The sequence below is a fragment of the Macadamia integrifolia genome, chromosome 4 (assembly GCF_013358625.1).
Source record: "Macadamia integrifolia cultivar HAES 741 chromosome 4, SCU_Mint_v3, whole genome shotgun sequence".
In the NCBI taxonomy this organism is placed as follows: Eukaryota; Viridiplantae; Streptophyta; class Magnoliopsida; order Proteales; family Proteaceae; genus Macadamia; species Macadamia integrifolia.
Window position 1 is genome coordinate 17,603,266 of NC_056560.1, and position 27,173 is coordinate 17,630,438.

Here is a 27,173-nt window from a genome sequence, read left to right on the forward strand (position 1 = left end):
CCAAAACCTAGTATTTATAATACTGTCCTGCACTCAAAACCCTAAACCACAATGGGTTGAGCCAGCATATCCCTAAGCTTGAGAGTGGACCGAACCGGTTCATGCAATTTGACTCTCACCCATTTAATCAACCCGAATAATTAATTTAGCCCATAAATCCAACAGGGGCCACACTGCCAGGCAGAGAACCCTCACCCTTGTACCATTATGAGTTGAGCAGTAGCACAGAATTGGATCTTATTGCCACCAGCTCAATGAGCAGAGGAGGTATTTTGGAGATCTCCAGAATTTTATTTTATTTTATTTATTTTTTTTTTTTTAAACTGGTGAGGAAACTCTGGTTATCATGAATTTCCTAATAGTCGACACTCAGTGCTCAAGTAAACATCCTCCGAGCTTGGACTTTCATATAGTCCGTTCATTATGTTTTCGGTTGCATTTCATCAACAAAGAATCACAGAAAGCGGTTAAAGTGGAAGCAAAGAGATTTTCATCAAAGGAAAAATCATCGAAAGCAGTTCAAGTTTGACATTTCTATGAAATCTGGAAGCTTATATCCCTGGTGGTGCACATTGGAACCCACAGGAGCACTGATATGGTAGAGAAAAATAAGAAAATACATCATTTCTGACTAATTAGTGACAGATGCAAAGTAAACCCATTCACAATGCCTTCTTTTCAAACAGAGATTTGTAGATCAATCGCAAACAGAGCTTTTCCCATTCCAGAAAAAAAAATGAACAAATATAAAACCATTCAGGAGACTCAGGACCAGGGATTTAGGTATCAGAATCGGATAGGCAGTATCAGCCAAGGCCGCTCCTAGATCGGGTATTGGTGTCGAATCAAGGGTAAAAATCGTAAATTGAAGAGTAGAGGAAAAACGGACCTCTGAGAACTAAATCCCTGCTCAGGAAATTAGAAACAAGAAGGGGCATATCCTGAACTAAGGCTCTGATCCTCGAGTTTTGCTATGTCCGGATTCCAAACTCCGGCAGCTTGTGATAATATTGTAGGCTGTGATTGTGAAATCCCAGTAAGGGTTCCCACTTCCCAGCGATTATGATCCCCAATCTCTAGAATCTAACCCATCCTTGAATCCCTTTCCACTCCAATCCGATAGACCTAAAGAAAACCCTAACATCACAAGAATCTGGACTGTAGTATTCTCCTCCAAGAAAGTTCTTGTGATGCTACCAAAACCATCGTATGACGCGTGAGCCTGAGCCCCGAGTCCTGACAGTGACCATGTCGGGAATCGATTTTGGACTCTGGCTCCAACATGGAAACAAGGAAATAAGGAAAAGGGAGACGAGAGAAGTTCTCGAGGACGAAAGGGGGCCCAACATCGGCTGGGGTCACCGTCGGCACTCGGCACTCGGCACTCGGCACTCGGCACTGACAAGTAACAAACAAATACTCAACGGGTCCCACTCACTATCACCATTAGCGTCACAGTCACTGAATCACTAATTCACTATTCACTACCCCATCCTTGTTTCGTCCTGAAGAAGACGATAATGGCAGTAGCAGAGTAAGAACTTAAGAACATCGTCGAATCCCCTAAGAAAAAAATGGAAGTGGGACCAAATTCATAGAGAAGGAAGCCAAGAAAGAGTATCAATCAACTCAGCAGATTCATAGAAGCACCAAGGAGTGATAGGGAGACGGTACTGGGTACCTGTTTGGCAACATCTGCAGAATTGATAATAACCATCTTCGAGGCTCCGGTCCTAATCGAGTAAATCGATCCATAAATCTCAGCCCACTTAGCGAAAGTCTGGTGCGGTTTCTTCTCTTTCAGCTGCAACAAATTCCCGATCAAAGGTAACCCTGGAACCTCTGCATGCAATGATTCCCAAAAACATATATCACTTCTACTCATAACTTCTCCAAACAAGAATAGGTGAAAGAAAAGGGAAAAAAATAGCATCAAAACATTAAACAAGTACCAGGAGGAGCTGGGTTTAAAGGAGATGGACACTTGTAAAATAGGAATTTTCTAAAGTAGAACAGAACCGCTAAACCCACTGCAATAGTTGCATAAACCACCGTCGGAAAGCTGGAGATCGCCTGTTCTCCTGCCATGGCTGAAAACTTCGAATCCTCAACTCTATGGTGCTCTTGCTTTACTTACGCCTCATTATGTATCTGGGTTTAGCCATATCCATATCCATATCAGGAAAAGCGTCGACGGCGAGAAATGAGAAGTGACACCTTAGAAAATTATAGATTCCAGTCTTTATCACTTCCGGACAATGCAATACCGTCAGGAATTAGGATACAGAATAGACAAGTGGTTGGGTGACTTGGGGTCCGTTCCGTTTCTAATTGCCATTCCTGTAATGGCATCTATGGTTTTAAATTAAAATTCCACTGAGGCTGTGTTTGGTAGCCAAGTGAAGAGAAGAAGAGGAAAAAGGTACTCTTTTTGTATTTTTTTTTCCTTGGATTAAGAATTTTTTTTTGCACTTGATATGTCTTCACTTAGGAGAAGATTCTCCTTTTTGAATTTAAAATTTTATTGGGGAGTTGTGAAATTTTCTTTTGCTTTCTCAAAATTTTTCTTGCCAAAAACATAAGAAAATATGAGAAAATATGAATACATAATAAGACAAAAAATGAATGATTATACAATGATTTCCTATGTATCTATCTCTCTCTTAAAATTCAATTTTTTGAATTTTTTTTTTCTTCTCCCAATAACCAAACATACATACTATTTTTATTTTCTCACCAGTTCTTCTATTTTCTTTTCTTTTCTAAATTCATTTTTCTTTTCTTTTCTTTTATAGATTCTTTTTTCTTTCTTTTCTTCTCTTGGCTGCCAAACATAGCCTAAAGGCTCAGAGAATGACATACCCTTCAACCAAACTCATTTAAGATTAACATAAGAAGAATTTCTATCCAGTGTAAATTTGTAATTCACATCTAATGTGTATGTTACAATCTCATAGTATATGGGGTTGATTCTACATTGATTTTCTATGAGGATTGATGTGGGTTGATATGCTCTAGTCTTTTTACCTCGTAATTTAGTTTATGAGGTTAAGTTTTTTCAGGACTATATCTTTGGTATTAGAGCGTCCAACATGAACATCAGGTTAAGAAACGTGGTGGTATACTCCAGTGAGGCGCAATGGTAAAGTTGCTCTATTGTAGCTTAGTGGTCACATTCTAGGCACTCAAATAGATTCAAACAAATCCCAAAAAATTCTAAATATACTACTAATTTTTCAAGGGGAAAAAGAAGTTGAAAGGCAACATCAATTGCTCCATTGTAAGTTGGTTGCAAGAGTGTCATGCGCTAGGTACGCCATTATTATCGAATGATCCAAAACTAGGATTTCATTTAATAATGGAACAACCATTGCATTTTAAGGGATTCTAGACTAAGGGTGTCAATAGGTTTGGTTTTGGTTATTTGGTTCAATTTTGTTTCGGTTCCAAATGATGATAAGGTGGATCATAACCGAATCAAGAACCGACTCAGTTCTGTATTTAGATACTCAAATCGATTCAATTCGGCTTCGTTCGATTTTGGTTCCAATTAGGTTATGATATGCAGTTTTAATTCGATTTTATACATTGGTTTTAATTCGGTTATGAAAACGGTTCCACTTTTGAACCATGACTGTGATGGACCAAAGGACATAATGGGCTTAAGTTATGGGCCTTATGGCTATTGCTAACCCCAAAATTATCTTAGCTTGTAAATATGTGATGATAAATTACAAAAAACACTTACAACATTTTAAAAAAAAAAAAAAAAAAAAACTTGCAAAAAACACTCTTGAATGATAAGAGCAAATCGATTTGGTTTCGATTCGAACAAATGGTTCTGACACCCTAAACCGAAATCAAGCCTAACCGAATAGCATACTCACATATTCGAATCGAATAAATTCGATTTGGTTTTGGTCCGATTAATTCGGCTTGATTTCGGTTTTGATTTGAAATCGACATCCTTATTCTAGACACTCAAATAGATTCAAACAAGTCCAAAAAAATTCTACATATACAACTAATTTTTCAAGGGGAAAAAGAAGCTGAAAGGCAACATCAATAATGATTGCCCGGTCTCTCAGGAAATGAGAAAATCCCACCTGAGTTAATGTTTTTGCACATGCTATGTTTGGCTCCTGTGTTGACTGAGGGTCACACTGCCTTTCAAGAAACCTTCTCTTTTTTAAATATGAAAAAATAATTGAATTTTGCGTGAATATATAAATAAATATATTAAAACTAAAAGAAAGAACTACAAGGTAAAAAGCACTAGACCTCAGACAAACAAAGAGAAAACAAAAGATTTATTTTTGGTGAAGAGGAAGCAAAAATATCAAAATATCAAAAACCAACTCATATCAAAAGGTCCAACAACATAAAGATCATGCTATGATCTTCCAAGAGGTATCAAATTTTTCAATCTGTTTAGTGTAGAGAATAAGTAGCAAACCTAATACGATGATGCCTCTCCCTATGCAAAGCAGTGATTCAAGTGTTTTTCCAATAGAGTTCCTCCTTTTTTTGCTTCAACTTTAGTGCTTCCTCTAGAATTTCTTGATTATTACTAAGCATATAAATAATCAAACGTTTCTTGATAATTAGAACACAACTCTTATAAGTAATAATTATTAGGTATTAATTAAAATTAAATATGTATCTTAAATGGGTTTGACGATTTCGGCTTTAATAACTAGGTCCTTATTGGTGTTTCAAGTCTCGAACTACAGAAAATTCATCGTAAAACCATCTTGTCCCATTTAATAATTGTTTTAAAAAACAACTCTGAAAACTATTTCATTTACTAATCGAATGGATAAATTACAAAACTATTCTTAAACGGGTGTTGATGATTTTGACTCCTCTCCAATTATCAAATCGACCAAGTAATACCTAATGAGCCATTTAACGGCTGGGAGGACCTAGACATACACGTCAACACTTGGACGCACATCCCCAAGTTCACTCAGCCGTCGAATGGCTCGTTGGGCAGCTCCGCAACTGAAGAGGATCTTTTTCCCAAATTAACACCTTTACACACCAGTCATCTTGGGGCCGGCTGAATAATGTTTGGCTATTCTTCGCCTTTGTGACCTCTGACGGTCTAACCCAACAGAAAAACGTTGTGCTATGGAAAAAAACCTTGGCTCTTCTCTTATCTTCATGGAATATATTTCTGTTATATTATCAATAAATATATATATATATATATATATATATGAGCTTTTTGATAGAAGATAATTCCATCAATATATTCATCCTTAAGTAAGCAAATAATTTGAATATTCAATCCTAAGCATACAAATAATCAAATATCTATCCATAAATACACAAATATACTTTAAAATATATATATATATATATATATCTCCATTACTAAGTAGACCAATAAATCCAAAATTCCATTTCCAACATCACCAACCCTAATTAAATGTTTCGGTTCTATACCATAACTTAATGAGTGAATTAATGGTCCTACCTGGGTTGGTTCCAAGCCAATTGTCATCGATGGTTGGCAAGTATGTTGGTTCTAATGATGATCCTGATTTAAAAAACTTTGTGAATTGACTTGGGTTAAAAGCGTGGATTTGGGCGTATTGATTGTCTCTTTTGGTGTAACTGATTCTAGTCTTAAATTGACACCTTATTGCTATCTAAAATTTTTTTTTTTTTTTTTTTTTTTTTTTTTGTATTTATTTTCTCTTGTTTTGTTTTGAAAAGATATTTCATTATAATGGGGATAAAAAATAGGTTTTAAAAGTTGAAACTCATTGAGAATGTGCTGGCTATCTTAGAAAAAAAAAAAAGTCTTGGTTGCACAATGGATGGCAGTCAGTTGTCCAACTCCATCCCACCTTTCCCTGACCCCCCGCCCCTGAGTTTGGATCATGTCCTCGTACGAGAATTATTTTGGATAATCGTATGGCGTCTGATTCACATATGGAATCCACTTGATTTCTCTCTTTTTACAATAAGCTTTTACAATGAGTGGATTTCAAGCGTGGATCAGGTGCCGTACATGAATGGTTCTCATATGAGGACCTGATCTAGACTCCTTGCCCCCACCCCCACCGCCGCCCCCACCCCTTGAGTTTGGGTCAAGTCCACATATGAGAACCATTATTGTACGAGTTTGATCCACACATGGAATTCACTTGATGCAAAGACCTATTAGAGAGAGAAAGAGAGAGAGTGGATTCTATGTGTACATCAGAACCATACGAGAATCATTCTCATACGAAGACCTGATCCAAACTCTACCGCTTGCCTATGGCCCGGCTGGTAGGCTGTTGTGATGAATGGGTAAATTTTTTATTTTTTTTTGGGTGAAAGATGAATGGATAGTCAATGATAATTGAAATAAAAATAAAAACTAGAATTTTCCAAATTGAAAAATTGGCGGCTTCCATGCAATAAACAGAATAATGTCTATTAAATACCAACATCATCAACATATATATGGCATTATGAAAACAATACAGGGATTGAAGTGAAGAGCATGGTTTTAACGTTTATGAAAAAAAAATATATTCTCAGAATTACATATTTCCTGCGTCGTGCCCTTGCAAAATATACAAAGGAGAGACTATGAGGAGTCCAGAACTCCGGATGTGGTCCTCCTACGAGAACCTGATTCTTGAATTCTTATAACCCATTTATTATCTCTCATGATTTTTTATCCGATTACCTTTCCCTTCCTATTCTCTCTCCCTTCCTATTTTCTCTTTCACTCATGGAACCACACACACTCTCTCTCTCTCCTCACAGTTTTTTTTTTCTTTTATTTTCATTTTTTATTTTTCATTTTTCAAATTAATTATAATTTAAATTTTATTTTTTTAATCCTGCAAAATAGCTTTAAATATTGATCTCAGGCCTCTCCGTAGATACTAACCGGATATCAATAAAAATTAAAAAATAACAAAATATTGATAAACTATTAATAAAATAAAGTTTTACTCATCCATTTCACCCACCATTAGAGGGTTCACAACTCCCTACAGGGTTTTAGTATAAATCCAAAACACTATATGCAAGCATGATGGCGATTTGGAGATATGGTGCATTGATGATATGTCAGATTGGATTGAATCAGATTAATATCGTATTGGATCAACTTGGTGTTATATTGGATGGCATTTGAATAATTGGAAGAGAGAGAGAGAGAGAGAGAGAGAGTTTTGTATTAATATTGTTCGAATTGGTCAATTAAAATAAAATAATAATTTAAATAATAATAGAAAAAATTTATATAAAATAGCATTTAAGAGCAAAGAGAGTTAAGGTAATATAGTATTTAAAAAGGAAGAGCGAGACAAAAGGAGGCAACAACATTGTAGGTAATCTCGGTAGTAGTTTTTAATGGAATACACGTGTCCACCAAAAAAGCATACGCGAAGATCCGGACTCGAGTATGAGTGCTTCTCTTGATTGAAACAATGAAGACCAAAATTAATTGTTTACATTGTTAATTGAGGAGCATGGGTTTTAAAGGAATGAAAAAGAATACAAATATTGCAGAGGCGCTACTCGATCAGTACCCTGGGAACATTGGTGGAGGTGGCGATGAGTACTGGAACCCAATGTTTGGAGGCAAAATGATGTCGTCACTTGGAGCTGGTGGTGGCTTAGAGACTGGAGCCGGTGGTGGTGGTGAGTTGACTGGTGTGGGTGGTGGAGGAGAGTGCACCGGTGGTGGTGGGGATTGGACTGGTGGTGGTGGGGAGTGCACCGGGGGTGGTGGGGATTGGACTGGTGGTGGTGGGGAGTGGACTTGTGGTGGGGGAGATTGCACTGGTGGTGGTGGAGAGTGGACTGGTGGAGGGGGAGAGTGCACCGGTGGAGGTGGGGAGTGGACTGGTGGTGGTGGGGAGTGGACCGGTGGAGGAGGAGAGTGAACTGGTGGGGGTGGGGATTTGACTGGTGGTGGTGGAGGAGATTGAATCGGTGGTGGTGGGGAGTGGACTGGTGGTGGAGGAGATTGCACCGGTGGGGGTGGGGAGTGGACTGGTGGTGGTGGAGATTGGACTGGTCTTGGTGGTGGAGACTGCACTGGTGGCGGTGGGGATAGAACTGGTGTTGGTGGTGGAGGAGACTTCACTGGTGGTGGTGGAGATTGGACTGGTGTTGGTGGTGGAGACTGCACTGGTGGTGGTGGGGATAGAACTGGTGTTGGTGGTGGAGGAGACTTCACTGGTGGTGGTGGAGATAGGACTGGTGCTGGAGGTGGAGATAGGACTGGTGCTGGAGGTGAGGGCACTGGAACTGGTGATGGCTCAGGAGCTGGAGGACGCACTGGTTCTCTTGGGCCCACCATTGAAGGGGTTGGTGCTTCAACTGGTGCAAGTGAAGGAACCTCCTCAACTGGTGGTGGAGCTGATTCCACCGGCGTAGGTGGTGAAGGAACCTCCTCAACTGGTGGTGGAGTTGAGACCGGTGCAGGTGTTGGTTCTGGTGTAGGAGTCATAACTGGTGGTGGATTCTCAACAACTGGTGCTGCTGGTGCAGGTATTGGTGTAGGAGTCACAATTGGTGGTGGATTCTCAACAACTGGTGCTGGTGGTGCGGGTATTGGTGTAGGAGTCACAACTGGTGGTGGATTCTCAATGACCGGTGCTGGTGGTACAGGTGTTGGATGTGGTTTCGGGCTGGATGGTGTGGGCTTTGGTGATGCACACTTAGCTTTACTACAATCCACCGGTCTACTCACCACATGCAAGCACTCGCTTGCTGTCTTTTGTTTTGGCCGATTAGCCAAACAGTTGCTCGTGTCATCCAAAACCACCTCTGATTCCTTTGATGCTACGCACACAGGTGCCTCACCCTTGAAGTAATTGTATGAGAATGTGAAGTTCTGCAACTTTGGTAATTTGCACAAGTTCTCAGGCACAAAACCAGTGAGTTTGTTATGAGAAATATCCAACAATTCCACATTTTTCAATTTAGAGAGACTATTTGGCAAAGAACCAACCAAGGAGTTCCCCGATACATCAAATACTGTCACGTTATCTAACGACCCAAGTTCAGGTAAGCATCCAGAAAGACCGTTGTTCAAGAAGACGAACTCCTCACCCCTAATCTCTGATATCCCTGCTGGGATGCAACCAGTGAAATTGTTGTTGGCGAACACCACAACAGAGGCGGGTGTTTTGCCCACAGTCTCAGGGATGTTTCCAGTGAATCTGTTGTTGTTCAAGAAAATTGCATCTAGTTCCATCTCAAATAGCTCCGATGGGATTTTCCCTTCGAAGTCATTGAAACGGATATCAAGAAACTTAAGTCTAGTGAGGGTGAGCACTGGCTTGGGGAATTTACCCACAAAGCGGTTGTTGCTAATGTCCAGTTCGAAGAGATGTGTCAGCTTATTGAAGCTTGGGGGAATGATCCCACAGAACCTGTTTGAGTTCATGTGGAAGAGAGCGATGTCGGTGAGGAGACCCAGTTCGGCAGGTAGATACCCAGCGAGGTCAGCATTGTTGAGGTCGATGCCAGCCACGACGTTTATGGTTGGGTCATCCAAAGCTGGGGCGCAGTAGATTCCTTTGTAGGCACAAACATTACCACCAACCCAATTGCCAGTGGTATTAAAGGGGTCGGAGAATATGACCTTCTTCCAGGCTTGGAGGGCAATGTAGGCCTTCCGAAGCCTTTCGTTGGCGAAGGTAACCTTAGGGTCGACCTCAAACTCATAATTTTCAGGTAGATCACTGCCCTCACGGAGGGTCATGAGTTGGCGATGGGCAATCCAAGAGGCTTGTGCATTGGATAAAGCTAATGAGGACGATATGAATAGAGAGGAAGATAGGACGACGATCAGTAGAAAGCAGCCTGAGGCCTGCATTTTGGATGGGAAGCTAAGCCACACCATCTTGGAAGTGGTGAGGCCTAAGGCTGCTTATAGGCCACAACTGATGAGGAAAGGATGGGGAGGGGGATGTTATATTGAGGGTGGAGTGCGGGGATGGGTCTAGAGTATTTGAAGGGCTCTGCAACCATTTTTCTCCTTTTTTTGTCATGTCTTCCCCGCTATTTCAGCTCTTCCTGTTGTCTCTCTCTTTCATTCTCCAACAACGGAGGGTCGGCCATCAATGTCCACCAAAGCTCTTGAATTTGCTTGGTTCTTACGAGAGGTGACTATTAGATTTTTGCTTTACTGACAGCTAAATAAATGGAATAATTCACTTTCCCCTAAGTTATAGTATTTTCCAGAATACCTTTTTAGATTCCATTTCTTTGATTGTCACAAGATTGCATCAACTAAATTCGGTCCCAACCTAGAAAGTTAAAGATGACCGAGTCTCCCCCTACATTGGTTGTTATTTTTGGTCAATTCTTATGGAAAATTTACACGTTCTGTTATCTATTTTTCATTTTTTTTCCTCCACCCTTTTCTTCATTTGGCCTCTCTCTCTCTCTCTCTCTCTCTCTCTCTCTCTCTCTCTCTCTCTCTCTCTCTCTCTTTCTTTGTTATTTTTGGTCAATTCTTATGGAAAATTTACACGTTCTGTTATCTCTCTTTTTTTCCTCCACCCTTTTCTTCATTTAGCTCTCTCTCTCTCTCTCTCTCTCTCTCTCTCTCTCTCTCTCTCTCTCTCTCTCTTCACTGTCTTTTCGTCCCCTCCTCTCTTGCTGGATTCTGGATTCTGGATTCTGGATTCTCGAGACAAATGGGAAACTGATCCATAGAACTGGAATTCTGATACCAGCCTGAATATTTAATCTGTTGACACACGTCTGAAGTAATTAATATTTTAAAAATCAGTTTTAACTATTTTATTTCATTTGATATCTCCTTTACCATATTTACAATTTCTAATCTTGCAGAGTTCATTTTCAGATATGATATAGGTTATTTACATAAGTTCTTAATTTTCCCATTTTACATTGATCATACATTATTTTTCATGGTTCCTCTCTCTCTCTCTCTCTCTCTCTCTCTCTCTTAAAAATTAATATCTTATTTGGAATTTACGTTTTACATTTATACTTGTTCTGAAATTTCACCATTTTACTCGATCAAAATTTTTATTTATTTATTTTTGCATTTCATAGCTTCTCTCTTTGTTTTGCTGACTCTGGGTATAATAGTCCAAAGCAGTTTAGTGGAAGCATTTGGGTTTTAATGACAGTCCTTGTTATAAACATTTTGCTTCTATAATGGTGTTCCTAAGCATTTGGGTTTTAATTATGACGGTCCTCGTTATAAGCATATTTGTTTCTCGGAGTACCATAGCTGTTTCCTGTTCTTATTTATATATTTGGGTACATTTGGGATCTTTATGATTGATCAAAACAAACATGTTTTTGGGATCAGTTCTGTGCTAGAATGCTCTTTTGCATAGATCATACAATATTTCCACTCTTCTTTTCATTTTTTCCTCTTTTGTTAACGATGGATAGTATCAAGATCTTTGGCCTGACTAGTCTCGTGCGTCTGTACTGACCCCACAATTGCATGGATCGGGTCATACCAGGATTGAATGAGAATCATTCAACTTTTACTGAAAATAGTGTATAGCACTAAACACCCCGTGTGAGTGATCCCAAAGAGATTAGAAGAATCAAACTCAAAAATATACATTTCCTAAAAACACCATATGGAAGCTCTCGTTCATAACTTCACCTCCAATTGAATCAAATTATTTAAAGTACCATCTTTGCATACTCTTTTACAAGCTTGCTTGCCATGTTATTAGGTTATTTCATCTTAATGAATTGCAGAATATAGTGGCAAGCCTGGCCAGACCGAGCCCAGTAAACACAACCCATGCCCTCTTTTTCCAGAGAGAAATCCTATATTGTTCAATGACTTTCCAGGGCAACTGATGTGTTGCTGTTTTATTATGTTATGACAGCACATGTGAGTGATGTTTAATGCATGAGAGCGACTAGCATTATTCCCTTTAACTATGATCTCATTGGTCTGTGTGTGTAAATAAAGAAACACCTGTTGTAACATCTTGTCTTGCTGTTCTTTAATTTAGTACAACCCTTGCACCATTAATGTTTGATAAAAGTTGAGTGAGGGCGATGGCATACTACCACAAATGTCATTTTTTGTCACGGTAAAAGTGTCTTTGAAAATATATATTCGTCATTAAAAATAAGGATCATGGAACTTTTATTCGTTGTCGTTCTGTAGCCCATATTGCCGTAGCCCATTTAGGGATGTGCATTTTACGCGACACTTATTATTTATCATCACCTTAAGTTATATTTTTAACAACATCTTTGATTACATTTTCGGTGACAGATTAATCCATCACCATAAGTAATATTTGCTATGGCTGTTTTTATTTGTTGTTAATAAATGTAATTTAAAAAAAAGATATATTTTTAAAATTATAATCTCAATTGTTACCAATAATTATACTTGAACGCATTCTTCATTTCATAAAAAGATATATCAATTACACATCCATAGGATATACGAATTCATTGTTTTCATTTAACTTTTAAAAACTAAAAATATATACAATCATAAAATCCATTTGTTTCATTACACTTTCTACAAACATAGTACAAAAAGCAATGACAAAATAAATAATTAATTAATTAAAAAAAAAAAACCCTTCATCCCAAATGCTCGTTTGTCTAAACCTACTGGTGCCAACTCAAAAAACACAGCCCTCTTCTCAGCGCCAAATATATGGTAATTGCTAATATTGATCCTTAAAGTTGCGCAGCTACGTAGCATTGTACCTGCCATTATAAATCATGAGTGGAATAAGGAGAAAAAAATTACACTACCAAAGGAAAAAAGAACATATATTTTACATAATCAAGACATCAATATATTATTAAAAAAAAAAGAAACGGTTACCTAATGCACAAAGGCTTCCCGCACTTAAGCAGGATTATGGGAGGGTATATAGGTAGATAGCCTTACCCCTTTTACAAAGAGGCTGGTTCCCAGGACTCGAACCAGCACCACTGCGTAGGCGGAAAGAGGCCTTTGCCATTGCTCCAAGCCATTATCACATCCAAAACTTGTCAAAGTCATCAAAAATTTACAATACCAAAGTAAAAAAGAGCATATTAATTTATCAAAGTCCTATTCTGGGAAACTTGGCTTTCTATCTTTCTAACCAAACTCTGATCAATGATCTCCTCCTTGCCACACCTGACATAGCATGCCTAAAAAGACTTAAATTTTCTAGAATTCAAGAGAAAACCCAAGAACTCAAGAGAAATCCACCAAACCAATCCGTTGGGTTATTGTTGCTAAAATCTAATTACTAATATCAGATTCGATTGAGTACTATAGTTCTGGTCTTTGTTTAACAACCTGAACTGTGATTTTACGGATATACTCCTATCCTAGTGCTACTAGGATTGACTCATAACTTCTTATCCAGCCCTTGGATTCAGCTAAGAATTTCAGCGAGTGTCTTAACCCTTGTTTGCAGTCCTCGATCTGAGTTTAGAGACCACATGAGCTCCTGATTTTGTTTTATGCATTTCTTCTTAATCTGGTTTTATATTCTCAGGGATTCGATTCTGTTTGGTACTGTTTTGATTGTTAATTAAAAAATACTACATTAACCACAGAGAGAGGAGATAGAGGCATACACATCAAACCTAGAGGATGATTTTTGACATTTAAAATTAGTTCCTTCCATCTAGATTTGTGCTGAGAGTCCCATAGAGGATCCTTATCTTTGCTTCTTCCTACTTCTCTAAGAGAAAGTTAAGAACAATTCTCAAAACTGACTTGCTTCTTCTTTCTAGATAGAACCTTGGTGCCTACTATTACCCACTAGCATCAATTGAACCTATCAAGCAAGGATGTCAGTTCCTGGCACTAAATCAAGCAGTTTAACACCATGATTCTAATTACTTAAACATGGACTGTATGTTTAGTTCATGTATATATATATATATATATATGTTAGTAAGAAAATTCAAATTCTCTAAGCTTACAAAAATTAAAATATGACCTCGCTAAGTAAGTTAGTCTCATCATTGAACCTTACAACTACCTTTCCTAAATTGTCAAGTGCAATGTGGGCACAACCTGTTCCTCTACCTTCGACAGACTCAATGGGTGTTTGCAAACAACCAGTCCATTTGGTAATTCTAGTGTTCTACATTCATTTATTCTGCTCAAAGAAGAAAGAAGAAGGTCAAAGATCAAATGGGGATTCAATGAAAAAAATCTGTAATTGTTTTCTCTATTGAACGTCTCTTTCAGTGGTGCTAGTTGGCTAGTGTTAATAATCAAACTTGGATAATCCAGTTATTTTCCTATTTGTTAGCTGCCCCCATAAATACCACTTTGAATTCTAGCCTACTTATGTGAGCTTATGAAGTACCTCCACTAGACCTAGCTTGATAAGAGCATGTGATTTGATGAACGAAAAATCAAGCCCATATTATGAGAACTCAAACAAAAGAAGAAGAATATCAATCGAAGCTAATAACTTACCATTTTCCTTTTTCCATTCAACTGATACGTGGACATTTACACCAACTTAGAAGTTAACCACAAAAGTTTACACCAACTTAGAAGTTAAATCATAAAACAAAGCCACTGAATTAAGAAATAATAATGTTTCCTTTTATTAGATAAATAAATAGGTTTTAGTTAAGGAGAAGAAAAATAAAGGCATACTACAAGCACCATTAAAAAAAAAAATGAATAATACAGAAACAACAATACAGATAATATAGATAAAGAGGTCCATTAACCACAGATTCAAAGCTACAATATAATAGAAAATCCACAACATGTTCGCTACCACCAAAAGGGTAAAAGCTCAAACTGCTAGGGAAGGGTGGTGTCAATGTATACATTAACATTCCTCTGCACGTGCAGGCCAAGATCCCATGGTCCTTGCAAGTGGAGCTCACACGACATTTCTTCGCATAGCACCAAGGGAGAAGAAGTGTCGGCCCTTACCCAATTTTTGCACTTCCCACTAGTCAAACACTTGATCTCCCTGCTCTGATACCATGTTCACTACCATTTCACCTAAAATATCAAACTGTTAGGAAAGGACAATGTCAATATATACATTAACACAACATACCATAGGTCTACGTGCCTAATTACACCCAACTAGGCAAGCTTATCTGTATTATGATTAGCTGATCAGCTTCCAATGGAAAAAATAAATCATATTTCAAGAACTTTTTCCACTTTGTGTGGATAAGTTGATTGAAACTGCTTAGCTCAAGATAAATGATCTATGTAATGGGCTTGACAGAGAGTACCATAATATTTACTATTAATCAGAAGTTTTGAATCATCTAATGGTGTCATTTTCCACATGCCAAAATTAACAAATCCCAAATAAGTCCCGACTGTGATATGTCAATGAGATGATGTTACATCTTATGCAAATCAAAGCCTTTGAACCAATGGTTAAGATTGATTGTTCTTATGAGACAGACTTTGGATAAACTTAGTGGCTCTTTGAGAACATTCCTCAGAAGCATTCCGGGTGTTCCCAGAAGCAGAGAGTCTAGAGCATGGAATACAACGAACATCAAGAATGCTTCTGAGAAATCTGAGAAATGCTCACAAACTGTGCCTTTGTGGCCACCTAACTTTTTGAAGGTTCAGAATCACAAAGATCAGGAAATCTGTATAAAGGCTTTTGTAAGATGCTGGGAAGTAGGATCATTGATATGGTTGGAATTTTGGCTGGTTTAACATTTGAACAGGCAGATGAAAAGTTATGAATTCCACAGGTAGGGAATCCCTGGATGAGTATAACAGTTTTTGCTCAACTGTCTTCCATAATAGACCGCCTCTATCACAATCACATATATAAAATCTTATATAAATTAGCATTTGATTGATAAGAGAAATAGAAGCCCCAGAATGTGCTACTGGAACTCTTTGTTTTGAGTCTATCTATCCCATTCACAGAATGGTCTGACATAATTTCAGAAGAAGGACATGGAAAGAGACTTGTGTAGTATGCCCAGAAATTACCTTTGTTTTCACTTTAGCACGAGAAAATATAGGAGCCACAGTTTCCCAAGTTCTGCAGCCATTCCTTTTCCCACTCAATGGATGAACAAAAACCTATCCGATTAGGAATTGAAGTCTCAAATAAGATACATCTAATAACTTTATCCTGGTTTGGCAAATTAACCCAGAAAACCACACGTCAAATCAATAATTAAACGAACTAAAAGACTTTTGGGTATGCTAACTTGCATTTCTTCCATAGATGCATTAATTTGATTCACCCATGTTTGACATATCTGCAGATCCTCGTGACTAAAGGTGTAATAAAGGTGTAATTAGCCAGGATCCAAAGACAACACTGGGTTTTTTTTATCTTTGGAACCCATGCACCATAAAACGAAACATCTGCATCAGAAAAGAGAATTTTATCCAATTAAACCCAGAATCAACCAGCCATCTACTAATGGATAAAGAACAAAGCCAACAAACGAAAGAATTAAAACCTCAGAGTCACAACCCATAGGGAATCCTCCAGAATTCGAGAGAATTGACTCATGAATCAAACCCTAATTGACGAACTCAACGGTGTAAATATCAGAGAACTCGATAGCATTTTCAATCTTTGAACCATGATGGGTAACCCAACACAAAGACCTATCCATCTTCTGGAAGACATTGAAAATCCATCAGAAACTATCGTCTAAGCAGCTGTAAGGCTGTAACTAGTATAAAAAAAACCATATGAAAACCTGAACTAACCCAATGCAATCAGTCAACCCAACACTCCAACAGAGGAAACACTATGATAATTTCCGTGTAGTAACTCACTTGAAAAATCTAGATAATTTCTTTGGAATTGAAAATTGAAGTCAGGCACCAGCTTCAATAGATTAAAGTATCGAAAACTAAAATTCTCCACCAACACTTTACCATGGTAAACTTTGACTTATTAACCTATGCATCTTCCCCTCTCTTCTTCCTTTTCCTCATATGTATTCCCGAACTAAACTAAACAAATAGAAATTACCACAGAAGAGCATATGAAACAATACTCACCAACGCACTGATTACGGGGGGAGATGGAGGAAATCAAATTAGGCATATAACCTGTAAGCCTTTCAAGTTTCAATCTCTATTTGCTACCATGATTTCAGTAGTTAGAACCCTAATAGAGAGTAAGAAAAGGGCAGATTTGTATCTCAGGCCCCAAACTATAATTCTTACCTTGTGCTTAGCTCGGGCGCTTCGTGACTGTGAGAGAGCAACCAACGGAGGAATCCCACCTTCCTCGACAATAGCCGTTTTGCCCTCTGGAAAAAAGAATGAGAGAGCAATTAGCTAATTTCTAAACTTTTAATACAATGTACAATTTTGTATCCCTTGATATGATTTCTGCCATCAAAGGATCAAAACCATAAAAGCAAGAAAACTCACCAACAGCTCTGTTGTTCGTACCCTTGCTTCCAACAAGAACCGATGCAGAGCAACAAAAGAATATCAAAGGGTTAGGGTAGTTCGTGAGACAGGTCAATAGAATGGACAAAGAATTTGAGAGGGAATGGAGGTTACGGTTTCACTTCTGTGTGAGAGAGAGAGAGGGGGAGCGGAGGTTACGGTACTTATCACTCCTGAGAAAGAGCTCAAGAGCAAGAGAGAGAGAGAAAATAGACTACTCTTTTTGTGTAACGATCATATGCATTTTGTCATCTTCAACGTTTTTTGAGACGATAAATTTTAACGTTGTCCATCCATTGCATTCTTATTAATTGAATTCGATAATCTCATATTCTACGACGGCAATTTTCGATCATGGTAAATTTATAAACGGTGACAAATGTCGTTACAGTGTCCGAAAATAATATTTGGTGATAATTTTATTTCTCTTTATAAATAATATATGATGTTCGTATAAATTTAACCAGCATCCAAAATAATTTTATGGTGACACTTATTTCTTTTCATGGCAGTATTTAATATTTGGATACAGAATAAAAAATACCATCACCCAAAACTGTGGCCGAAAATTACCTTTTTTGTAATATATAGTTCTAAAAAATGGAATACTTTTACTGTTTGTGTTGTTGTGAAGGTCGCATTTGACATTGTGATGGGTATGAATTGGTGGGTGTGAATAGGTTAGGCTCGGCCAATTTCAATCGAGCTTCTCCACTTTAAGATCTTACATCATAATTGGGCCGCTTAAATAATCCGTCTTCATATGCTGGGCATGGTCCCATCTATAAAGGATCGATTAGGTGTCTTTCTTTAATATAACAAAAATCGTGCTAACAGGTCTTAGATGGGCTCTAAACAAGCTAAAGGCACATTTATCTTAGGTAGACTCTAAATGAGCAATAATTGAGCTTTTAGCATGTTGGGTTTAGTAAACAAGTTCTAAGTGGATTATAAATGGGCTTACGTTTTAAGCTGTCAGGTTAAATCAAGCTATTAACGAGTTATTTCAATTGGGTACCCGTCGGATAGTACCTTTGCACTGGAACGATCAATTATAATCGGGCTGGGTTAGGGCCCAACATGTTTATTAATCTTAGGCCAGCCGATTCAGGCTTGTAAAAAGTTGGACTTAGGTGGGGCCTGATGGCCAAGCCTCAATTTTTTGACACCCCTAATTGACATTTTTCTTTATAAATTGTTAAAAGAATTACGGGGAAAGTAACGCTACAAAGACCACCCTGCCCCCAGTTTGATGTTTGTGTGTATTCTTTGGTCGGTCACCCTCGATTCAAAAGCACCCCAAAAGACCCCACACACACACATATAAGAATGGAAAGTTCCTTTTCAAAGGGCTTGGAGCCTTAAGAAACAATCCTACTTATATATCTCTCACACCTTTCATCCAAAACCAATGTGAGACTAAACTTCAAAAAGTTACTTTAACTCATTTGCAAGTTGTCCTCACTTGTGTACAAACTTATTTCAAAAGCAAAAAATGGGGCAAGATTTCTTACATTTTGAAACTGTAAAAATATACTAAAAGAACATTTTACATTTATAATATAAAATCCAACAGTCAAGGGGTAGAAACAGTATGCATATTGTCTCTGCATATTCTCGGGGTAATGTAGATTTTAATCTTGAACCTCACACATGTGGAAGCCATGTGGAAGCCTCATATATATATATAGACCAAGTACTCCCTCTTTTTTATGAATCGCTTCTCCAACGCAGTTGAAGAAACCATCCAAAATCAGGAGAAGATAATACCTGCCAAACAGTGGACTCAGACTCCTTCTCTGGCCATTAGAATGCGCATTACAATGGAGCAGCTACTGGTAGTGGGTTACACGTTTGCTTTTGACAGCTAAGACTCTTCGTGTGAGCATATAACTACTCAGGATGACAAGGCTTGCCTAGTCCAACTGTGGTTTTAGAAATTGGTATTTGATTTTTTGTTTTTTTTGTTTTTGGGTAGGAGGTATTTGATTATTTGGTAAAGCAAAACTCTGTTTTGGTTGGATTTGGTTTGACTGATCTATACCAGCTAAGTGTTTTTTTAGTCAATCTATACTTTTAGGTAGTATTTTAAATAGGAGAAGTAGAAAAAAAAAAAGGTTTAAATGGAGACTAAGTTTTTCTTCATCCATGGTGAATTAATAATCTCTTTATCCATGGTTGGATAGGACTCTTTGTCACTCTGATGACTTTTTTTTTTTCACCTTTCCACCGTAAAACATTATCGTAAGTCTAAAACATATACATCAAAGTACATGTAACAATCAAATTTAACATAACATTTTTTTTTAGTGAATTTTTTTTTATCACAACTTTAGATATAGAAGGGGAAAATACCACAAGCAAAGATAAGAAACATCCCTAAATCTAAGCAAGTTTCATCAAATTCTTCATTTCCTCTCAATTTGAGTGTTGTCTATGCTCTATCCCTTCCCAAATTTGCTTATACCACAGAAGGGAGAGAAAATCGAAGTTGAAGAGTTTGACCTCCGTTTCTCGTGTGTGTGTGTGTGTGTGAGAGAGAGAGAGAGAGAGATTAAGGGTGTCAATTTAGAATCGGATCGAAGATTGAAACCTAAATTGGCTGCCTAAAACCAAAACGAAAGGATTTAGAAAATTGATCCAGTTTTAGTTTTGGTTTTGGTTTTGGTTTTGAAAGTAAAATTTTTATTCAATTCAATTTGGTTTTGGTTTTAGTCTAAAACCATCGAGTGGAACTAAACCAAATCAAATGAAGTATAGTTTGCATAAATTGAACTGAACTAACCTACAGTATAAAAACAAACCTTCAAAGGCTAAAACACAAGTTTTAAGATTATAGTTTTCACTCAAATTATCAACTCTTCTCACTCTCTTATGCAGTTATATACTTGGACTCGTTGCATCTTATTCCAGATCTTGCTTCTTCAAGGATAGTACAAGCCATTCCAACTCTCACATGAATCGAAGCAGTGAACCAAACAAAACCAAATAAATTGAAAGGTTCAAACAAGCCTTCTAAGATTTCAGTTTTCACTTAAACCATCATCTCTTCTCACTTCTCTTTTACAATTCTGTACTTCTATTCGTTTGTTCTTTCATGTTTTGCTTCTTTCAAGGCTACTACAAGACATTCCCAAGTCTTGTACGAACCAAAGGAGTGAACCCAGCAAAATCGATTAAGTTAAAACTAATTATCAAGACTATACACAAACATAATCGAATCGAATAGGAACAAAATAGATTTGATTCATTTCGATTGGAGGTTATGAAAGAGTATTTAATTCCAATTTCTTCATAATGTCTTGAACCCATTGACACCCTTTGATACTTTTTTTTTTCTTTTTCTTTTTGAAATTGACACCCTTAGATACAAATGAAACTTGGAGCGGTTATTCTCTACAGTGAGTGTGGCGGTGCAGTAAACATCGGATGGCCGAGAGCATCCGGGCTCACGCTTTGAGGCAGTTTTGATCATCCGATGCTCATTACACCGCAGCGCTCACTGCAGATGATGTTTTCACACGAAACTTGGCAGATGCCTAGGCTGTAACCCATAGTGCCAACTAAGCTAATAGGATCTCAAGGGGTAGAGGTGGAAAAATTTACCTTATATGGATATTTTAAACATATCATTAGGATTTCATTATCTCGGTTATTACCATGGGATTGCAACCAAGTCAACAGCAAATTTTTTTTCCTTACATACCACTTGCACTTTTGAACTTTTCATATTATCCAACCATTAATAATATATTACCAAAAAAAAAAAAAAACCATTAATAATATGAGCTTTAATAAGTCTACTAAGGCCATGTTTGGTAATAAGAAAAGACAATACCACTTGCACTTTTGAACTTTTCATATTATCCAACCATTAATAATATAGTTACCAAAAAAAATAAAAAACCATTAATAATATCAACTTTAATAAGTCTCCTAAGGCCATGTTTGGTAATAAGAAAAGACAATACAAAAGACAAAATAAGAGAAAAACCGTGATTATATAAGACAAAACCTCCTCGCATTCAAAAATGTTTGAATTTTTCTTTTCTTGGCTACCAAACATAGCCCAAGACCCAATTCGAATCTCGTTTATCGACCATATTCTCTCGATCAAAACTTTTCTTATTCCATTCGATACAGTTATAATTATGTTGCAGTCGCAGGGGAGGGTGGGAAATTACCCACTAACGTGCGCCACGTGACAACGTAATGCTGTAATAAAAGGAAAACAAGAGGATGTTTTCGTCTTTCACCCTTAAGAGTTCTGTTTCTTCCCACTTCCTAGGTTGAGGTTTGAGAATTAAGAAGACCGAGGTGTTCCGTTAAACTGTCTTCCCTTCCCTTCCAACGTTCCCAAGTTCGAGTTGGATAGTCCTCCCCCAAAACAGTGGAGACAGGCGAAGGGTTTTTGGATGCAGCAGATACCTGGTCTTCTACAAGAAGAGCTGGCCACAAGGTATATTTCCAATTTCCATCCAGAAGTTGAGGCAAATTCCTCTTCATACCTAATAATCTGTTATTAACTTCACAATTCACAACAGAAGGTGGAACAATTTCGAATTTGTTCGCAGGTGATCCTGGTGGTGTCTGTTTTATCGAAGATAAATTGAAGCAAGAAGTTATTCTAGGGTTCTGCAACATGAAGGCGATGGAGACTTTGCAGGATCTGATCGAGGAATTTAAGGTTCGAACTGTATGGTGGGCAGTGGTCGTTTTCGCTGTTTCCTACTTCTTGTCTCGTAAGTAATTCGAATTCTATTTTAGTTCCAGAATTCATTCATTCAGGGAAAGACCGATTGAATTAAAGTTTGGAATCCTTTCGAATGTATTTTCTTATGGGTTTCTAGTTTCTATCCTGCAAATTGTATCGACTTTATTTCAACTCTTTTCGTGGCGGGAAGGTAGAATTAAAGTTTTTAAGTATTTAGAGTTAGTCTCGACGCTGTTAATCATTTGAATTTATCAGCTTCAGCTTGGTTTCATTGACACCTAACTAATTGATTAACTCCAGCAGTATTCTTCAATATACCCATCGAGTTGCTCTATTAGTTACTCCTTTTTGAAATGAATAATGCAAGTTTTTTTCCCCCTATCATTTATTACAATTCCCTTCCTGTTTGGTGCATTATTTCGGCTAATCTGTTGTCTCACGTCCATGTTTCTGGTCTTTTCATTTTCATCGCAGATACTAGTAAATCGATGTTGATGAATGTTCCCATATCTATTCTGTTGGTTTATGCATTACGGATTCTTACTCGTGAGGTGGAGATCAGCTGGCGGGTTCCAGTACCAGTTCGTCAGCAGACATATCTATCTCACTTGGTAAAGAAGCAGTTGTCCGTGGATGATCCTCGCCTTTCTACTTTGCCAACCCTGTCAAAATGGAAGAGAAAAATTGATTCTCCACTGGTGGAAGCTGCCATTGATGAATTCATCCGCAAGATTTTGCAGGAATTTGTGGTAGACTTGTGGTATTCTGCCATCACTCCAGACAGAGAGGTCCCTGAGCAGATACGCCTTTTAGTTGTTGATGTTCTTGGTGAAATATCAAAGAGGGTGAAGGAGATTAACCTTGTCGACTTGTTAACAAGGTGCTTTTGTGTTACTTTTGTAAGTCATCAATAAGCTTTCTTAAGTATGATGGATATCTTAGTTTGTATACTGTCAGAACCAAATGACTCTCCAATGTTTCAGGGAAATGGTTGACTTGATAGGGGACCACATAGACCTTTATAGAAGAAACCAGTCTGCTATTGGTGTGGATGTCATGGTAACATTATCTTCTGAAGAAAGAGATGAAAGGCTGAAACATCATCTTATGGCTTCTAAGGAGCTCCACCCAGCACTAGTATCTCCCGAGTGTGAGTACAAGGTGTGAGTGGAGAGTTCTGATGATTTCCTTCTGCTGTTGTCTATTGATGTTCTGCTTTACTTTTGCCCTCTCATACTCATATCTTTTATATATTTTGTTTCAGGTTCTTCAGCGTCTTATGGGAGGTGTCTTGGCTGTGGTATTAAGACCTCGAGATGTTCAGTGTCCGCTTGTCCGTTGTATTGCTAGAGAGCTTTTAACTTGCTTGGTTATACAACCCATCATGAATTTTGCAAGCCCAGGGTAAGCTATATTCCATACATCTATTTGTATTTATGTGTCTCTCTGTACATATTCATTTACATGCGTACAGTGAGAAACATATGCTGAGAAGGGACATTGTTATTTAATAAACTTACTATGGTTGAATGACTCATAAGAAGTACAAGGAAGTTGAGAAGTGATTAAATATCCAAAGACATGAACAAAGTAAAAACAATGCCTTATTAGAAAAATTAGGAATTTATATAACGGAGCTGTGGATATTCACCTTCTTCATCCAAAAAGAATTTAAGGAAGTTGAGGAGTGTGTACTACATAGCGAAATGGATATGGTGGAAACAATACATTTTCTAGGAAAATTAAGATATCACACGGCTGTAATAGAATCATGGATATTCACCTTAATCACTTTAACCATAGTTGTCAAGGCATCGCCTAGGCATCTAGGCGGCTTTGCCTGTACTAGCGCCTTGGTCGCCTTGGCACCTTGCCGTTGTCGCCTGCCTTGGTTCACCTGGGCGCCATGACAACTATGCCCTTAACTGCTTTACACCTAAACTCCTGGTAGTAACAGGTTGTGCATGGTACATCTTGCCATCTGGGATCTGTGAGCTGGGACAAAAAAAGCAATATTTGTGCATAGTAATGAGTCCAGTGACTGTGATTCCAAAACTTCCCGAAATTTCCCCCATTTGTAAAAGGTTGTTTGAAAATTTGGGGATTCAAATTTTGTTGGAACAAAAGTCTTATTACATCTTCTTTTTTAAAATCCCAATATTGATGAGTTTTGGTTAATTTCATTGATTCAGTGAAACTTTCCTGGAAATTTAAAGCCCAAATTGCAAATTGCATAGTAGTGACTGAGATTCCAAATTTTCTCATTTGTAAGTGTTGTTTGAAATTTGGGATCCAAAATTTTGCTGGAGCAAAGTCTTATTACTTCCTTTTTCTTAAGATCCCAATATTGATGAATTTTGGTTAATTTCATTGATTCTTTCCTAGCAATTTAACCCACAACTTTTTCTTTATTTATTTTTTTAAAGTAATGACTTCACTTTTATGGTAAAATCTATTCAGAAACTTTCCTAAACTATTCCCTAACTAGTTGGAGTTGGCTAATGCCAACACAATACCTGTTCTGCCATAGCTATATTGATGAATTTTGGTTAATTTCGTTGATTCTTTCCTAGCAATTTAAAGCCGACAAATTTTTCTAACTTTTTTGCTTTATTTTTTTTTTTTAAGTAATAACTTCACTTTTATGGTAAACTCTATTCAGAAACTTTCCTAATCTTTTCCCTAAGTAGTTAGAGTTGGCTAATGCTAGCAAAATAGGTGTTCTGCCATCGCTTATTTATTTATTTTTTATGTAATCTGTTCTGCCATAGCTACTGTTAACTCACAAGTACTTGTCTTCACTCACCACTTCCAATCCAGGTAGTCTTGGGCCTCACCCTTGACCTTGTGACCTCTAATTTGCATTAAATGACTTCTTTCTACTGGTGCATTCGAGACCTTTTGTTGCGAGCCCTGGTCTCCTCCCACTGCTTGGGAGCTTACGGTTTTATGTTCTATTTCACTCCCCGATGGGGGTTCTTTTCACCCTTCCCTCACGGTCTACTTCGCTATCGGTCACCCAGGAGTATTTAGCCTTGCAAGGTGGTCCTTGCTGATTCACACGGGATTCCACGTGCCCCATGCTACTCGTTGCAAAGACCCAAACAATCTCCATTGATTTTCTCTCAATATCACCTATTGATACTATTTAATAGGTTTCCTTGAATGTTTTTTTTTTCCTTCCAATTTTATCTTTCTAGCCTTATAACATAACCACTTCAAAATCTTCAGTTACACTTTATATATACATTTTTTGTTTCTTTATTTCAACATTAAGCTTCATAAAGAAGTTTGGGCTTGTATGTCATGAACCAAGATGGCCACTGAGATTGGGGGAGGGGGTTGAATCAATGGTGACTAAAAACCGATCCCAATTCACTCATTTCTTAACTCATTTGTTGGAGTCACTATCACTCAAGCACATGCACAAACACATTTATGCTCATCTTCTATATTCGGGAATGTTTTTCCCTCCTGTTACCTCATATTTCAGTTGCATAGATATTAATAAAAATTTACATTTTTGCTGATAACGGAAAGAAATTAGTCCTGTATTGAAGGGTATTCTTTTTTTATTTCTACATCCATTACTTTTTTGCTTTGTGCATTGCATTTAGATTATCTGGATCCCTGTTTTACATATTTAAGCTGAATGTGCAATACCCCTTTCTTTTTGAGGGGATGGGTGGAACAAGTTCAATCTCAACCAAAGTAACAGACTGAGCTACAGATGCAGTGGATTTTTCTTTGGTGTTTTTTACTAACTAAGTTCCTCCATTTGAATGTTAATAATTACGACTGCGAACTCCTACCTCTGGCAGGGTATACATGTAAATATGTTCATCAAAAGTCCTGAATTGTGCAAATTCAATTATTCTTTTCCAGGTACATAAATGAGTTAATCGAGTACCTCTTCCTCGCTGCCAAAGGGGATGGTAGTCAAGAGGCAGGTGATGATCGCTCAACTGTTGCAACTTGTCTTCACCATGATAATTCTGGTGCTGTAGGAGGTATACAAAGTGGTGAAGCTACTACATCAGGAAAAAATGCTGCCACTTTTAATCAACAAAGTGACATGGTATGGGAAAAATCCAGCAATCAGGGAATGACGCCCATGGGTACATCTGGGCACAGCCAGAACCTTACATATGATGAAGGTCATGCACAACAATGGGCTGCTGACTGGTCAAGGGTGTTAGAGGCTGCAACACAAAGAAGAACGGAAGTTCTTGCTCCAGAAAATCTTGAGAACATGTGGACTAAAGGAAGAAACTATAAAAAAAAAGCTGAAAAGTATGCTAAATCAGGAATTCTTCCAACACCTGTAGTGAGTACTTCACGAACCAGTGGTACCATGCCTGTGAAAAACTACAAGGAAATATTACCCAGTGGACCTGTAGGTTCTACTGGAATGGGTGATAAATTTGTGGTTAGGTTAACTGATGGAGCTAATATTGATACTCGCCCAAGTGATAGGATAGACAATGAATCACGATTGCCAGTGGATCCGAACAGGGGACTGTCGTCTGGGTCGGAAGATAATACTATACCTCATTTTAACGGCAGTAAAACTCAGCTCAAGAGATCAAGTAGCACTTCTGCTTTGCAAGCTCAACCTGATTTTGAGAAAACAATTGCAGGTGGTTTGATCATTTCTGAGGAATTCTACAGCCCAAATTTTGAATTGCATAAAGAACATAATGTCATCGGTACTTCTGATATAATGATCTTGAAGGAAGGACGCCTGCATGCCCCCAAACTGAGATGCCGGGTAAGAGTTTCTTTTTATTCGGGGTAAATGTTTGAGGATTATAAAATTCTACAAAAATGAACTGGAAATTCTCAGTAAAAAAATGTGGGACTGAAGTCAAAGCTGCTCTGCGTTTGTCTTATCTATGATGTTTATTATTTATTAGGGAGAGGGATTTACACGCTGCTTGGTTACCAAGCCAATAGCGGGTAGCGAAGCTGTATATTTATTTAGAGAGAAGGGGGGAGAAGAGAGATTGTGATAGGGAAGCACACACTGACAGTGTCTACTTCCTTTTCCCTATTTATTATTACTGATGGTTACCTTCT

At 37.8% G+C, this 27,173-nt stretch overlaps 4 protein-coding genes and 1 long non-coding RNA gene across 14 annotated transcripts in view; 1 reads left to right on the plus strand and 4 right to left on the minus strand.

Moving 5' to 3' along the window:
- Positions 1 to 1,014, minus strand: part of LOC122076995 (ent-kaurene oxidase, chloroplastic-like) — a 10,067-nt gene extending 9,053 nt beyond the window's left edge. The window contains exon 1 of the mRNA XM_042642692.1: positions 890 to 1,014. The gene's annotated coding sequence lies outside the window, so the exon portion shown is untranslated. The remainder of the gene's footprint in view (positions 1 to 889) is intronic.
- Positions 474 to 2,315, minus strand: LOC122076997 (ent-kaurene oxidase-like). Its single transcript, XM_042642695.1, has 2 exons — positions 1,953 to 2,315; positions 474 to 1,842 (listed from the first exon to the last, which is right to left on the minus strand). The coding sequence occupies exons 1-2, from the start codon at positions 2,086 to 2,088 to the stop codon at positions 1,625 to 1,627; spliced, it is 354 nt and encodes a 117-aa protein (XP_042498629.1). The 5' UTR covers positions 2,089 to 2,315; the 3' UTR covers positions 474 to 1,624.
- A 5,093-nt stretch (positions 2,316 to 7,408) lies between these two features.
- LOC122076137 (pollen-specific leucine-rich repeat extensin-like protein 4) lies at positions 7,409 to 9,930 on the minus strand. The gene has a single exon (XM_042641440.1). The coding sequence runs from the start codon at positions 9,869 to 9,871 to the stop codon at positions 7,538 to 7,540; it is 2,334 nt and encodes a 777-aa protein (XP_042497374.1). The 5' UTR covers positions 9,872 to 9,930; the 3' UTR covers positions 7,409 to 7,537.
- Positions 9,931 to 12,429: 2,499 nt separating this feature from the next.
- Positions 12,430 to 17,665, minus strand: LOC122077323. Of its 5 annotated transcripts, none has more exons than XR_006139761.1 (4): positions 17,360 to 17,665; positions 17,150 to 17,235; positions 16,429 to 16,590; positions 12,430 to 16,330 (listed from the first exon to the last, which is right to left on the minus strand). It is a non-coding gene; the product is annotated as an uncharacterized LOC122077323 (long non-coding RNA). The 5 variants fall into 5 exon arrangements; XR_006139764.1 differs by lacking the exon at positions 16,429 to 16,590 and having other exon boundaries at positions 12,430 to 16,039; positions 16,171 to 16,330; positions 17,360 to 17,663; XR_006139763.1 differs by lacking the exon at positions 16,429 to 16,590 and having other exon boundaries at positions 12,430 to 14,977; positions 15,947 to 16,330; positions 17,360 to 17,663.
- A 4,027-nt stretch (positions 17,666 to 21,692) lies between these two features.
- Positions 21,693 to 27,173, plus strand: part of LOC122076015 — a 50,706-nt gene continuing 45,225 nt past the window's right edge. For 3 of the 6 annotated variants that reach the window (XR_006139411.1, XR_006139410.1, XM_042641268.1), the window contains exons 1-6: positions 21,693 to 21,839; positions 21,925 to 22,122; positions 22,569 to 22,974; positions 23,078 to 23,255; positions 23,359 to 23,498; positions 25,980 to 26,865. Coding sequence is in view for 4 of the 6 variants with exons in the window: in XM_042641268.1 (XP_042497202.1) it covers positions 22,023 to 22,122; positions 22,569 to 22,974; positions 23,078 to 23,255; positions 23,359 to 23,498; positions 25,980 to 26,865 (1,710 nt within the window). In the remaining 2 variants the exon portion in view is untranslated. Of the gene's footprint in view, positions 21,840 to 21,924; positions 22,123 to 22,568; positions 22,994 to 23,077; positions 23,256 to 23,358; positions 23,499 to 25,979; positions 26,866 to 27,173 lie in introns of those variants that run through there. The other 3 variants (XM_042641271.1, XM_042641269.1, XM_042641272.1) reach the window with 3 other exon arrangements.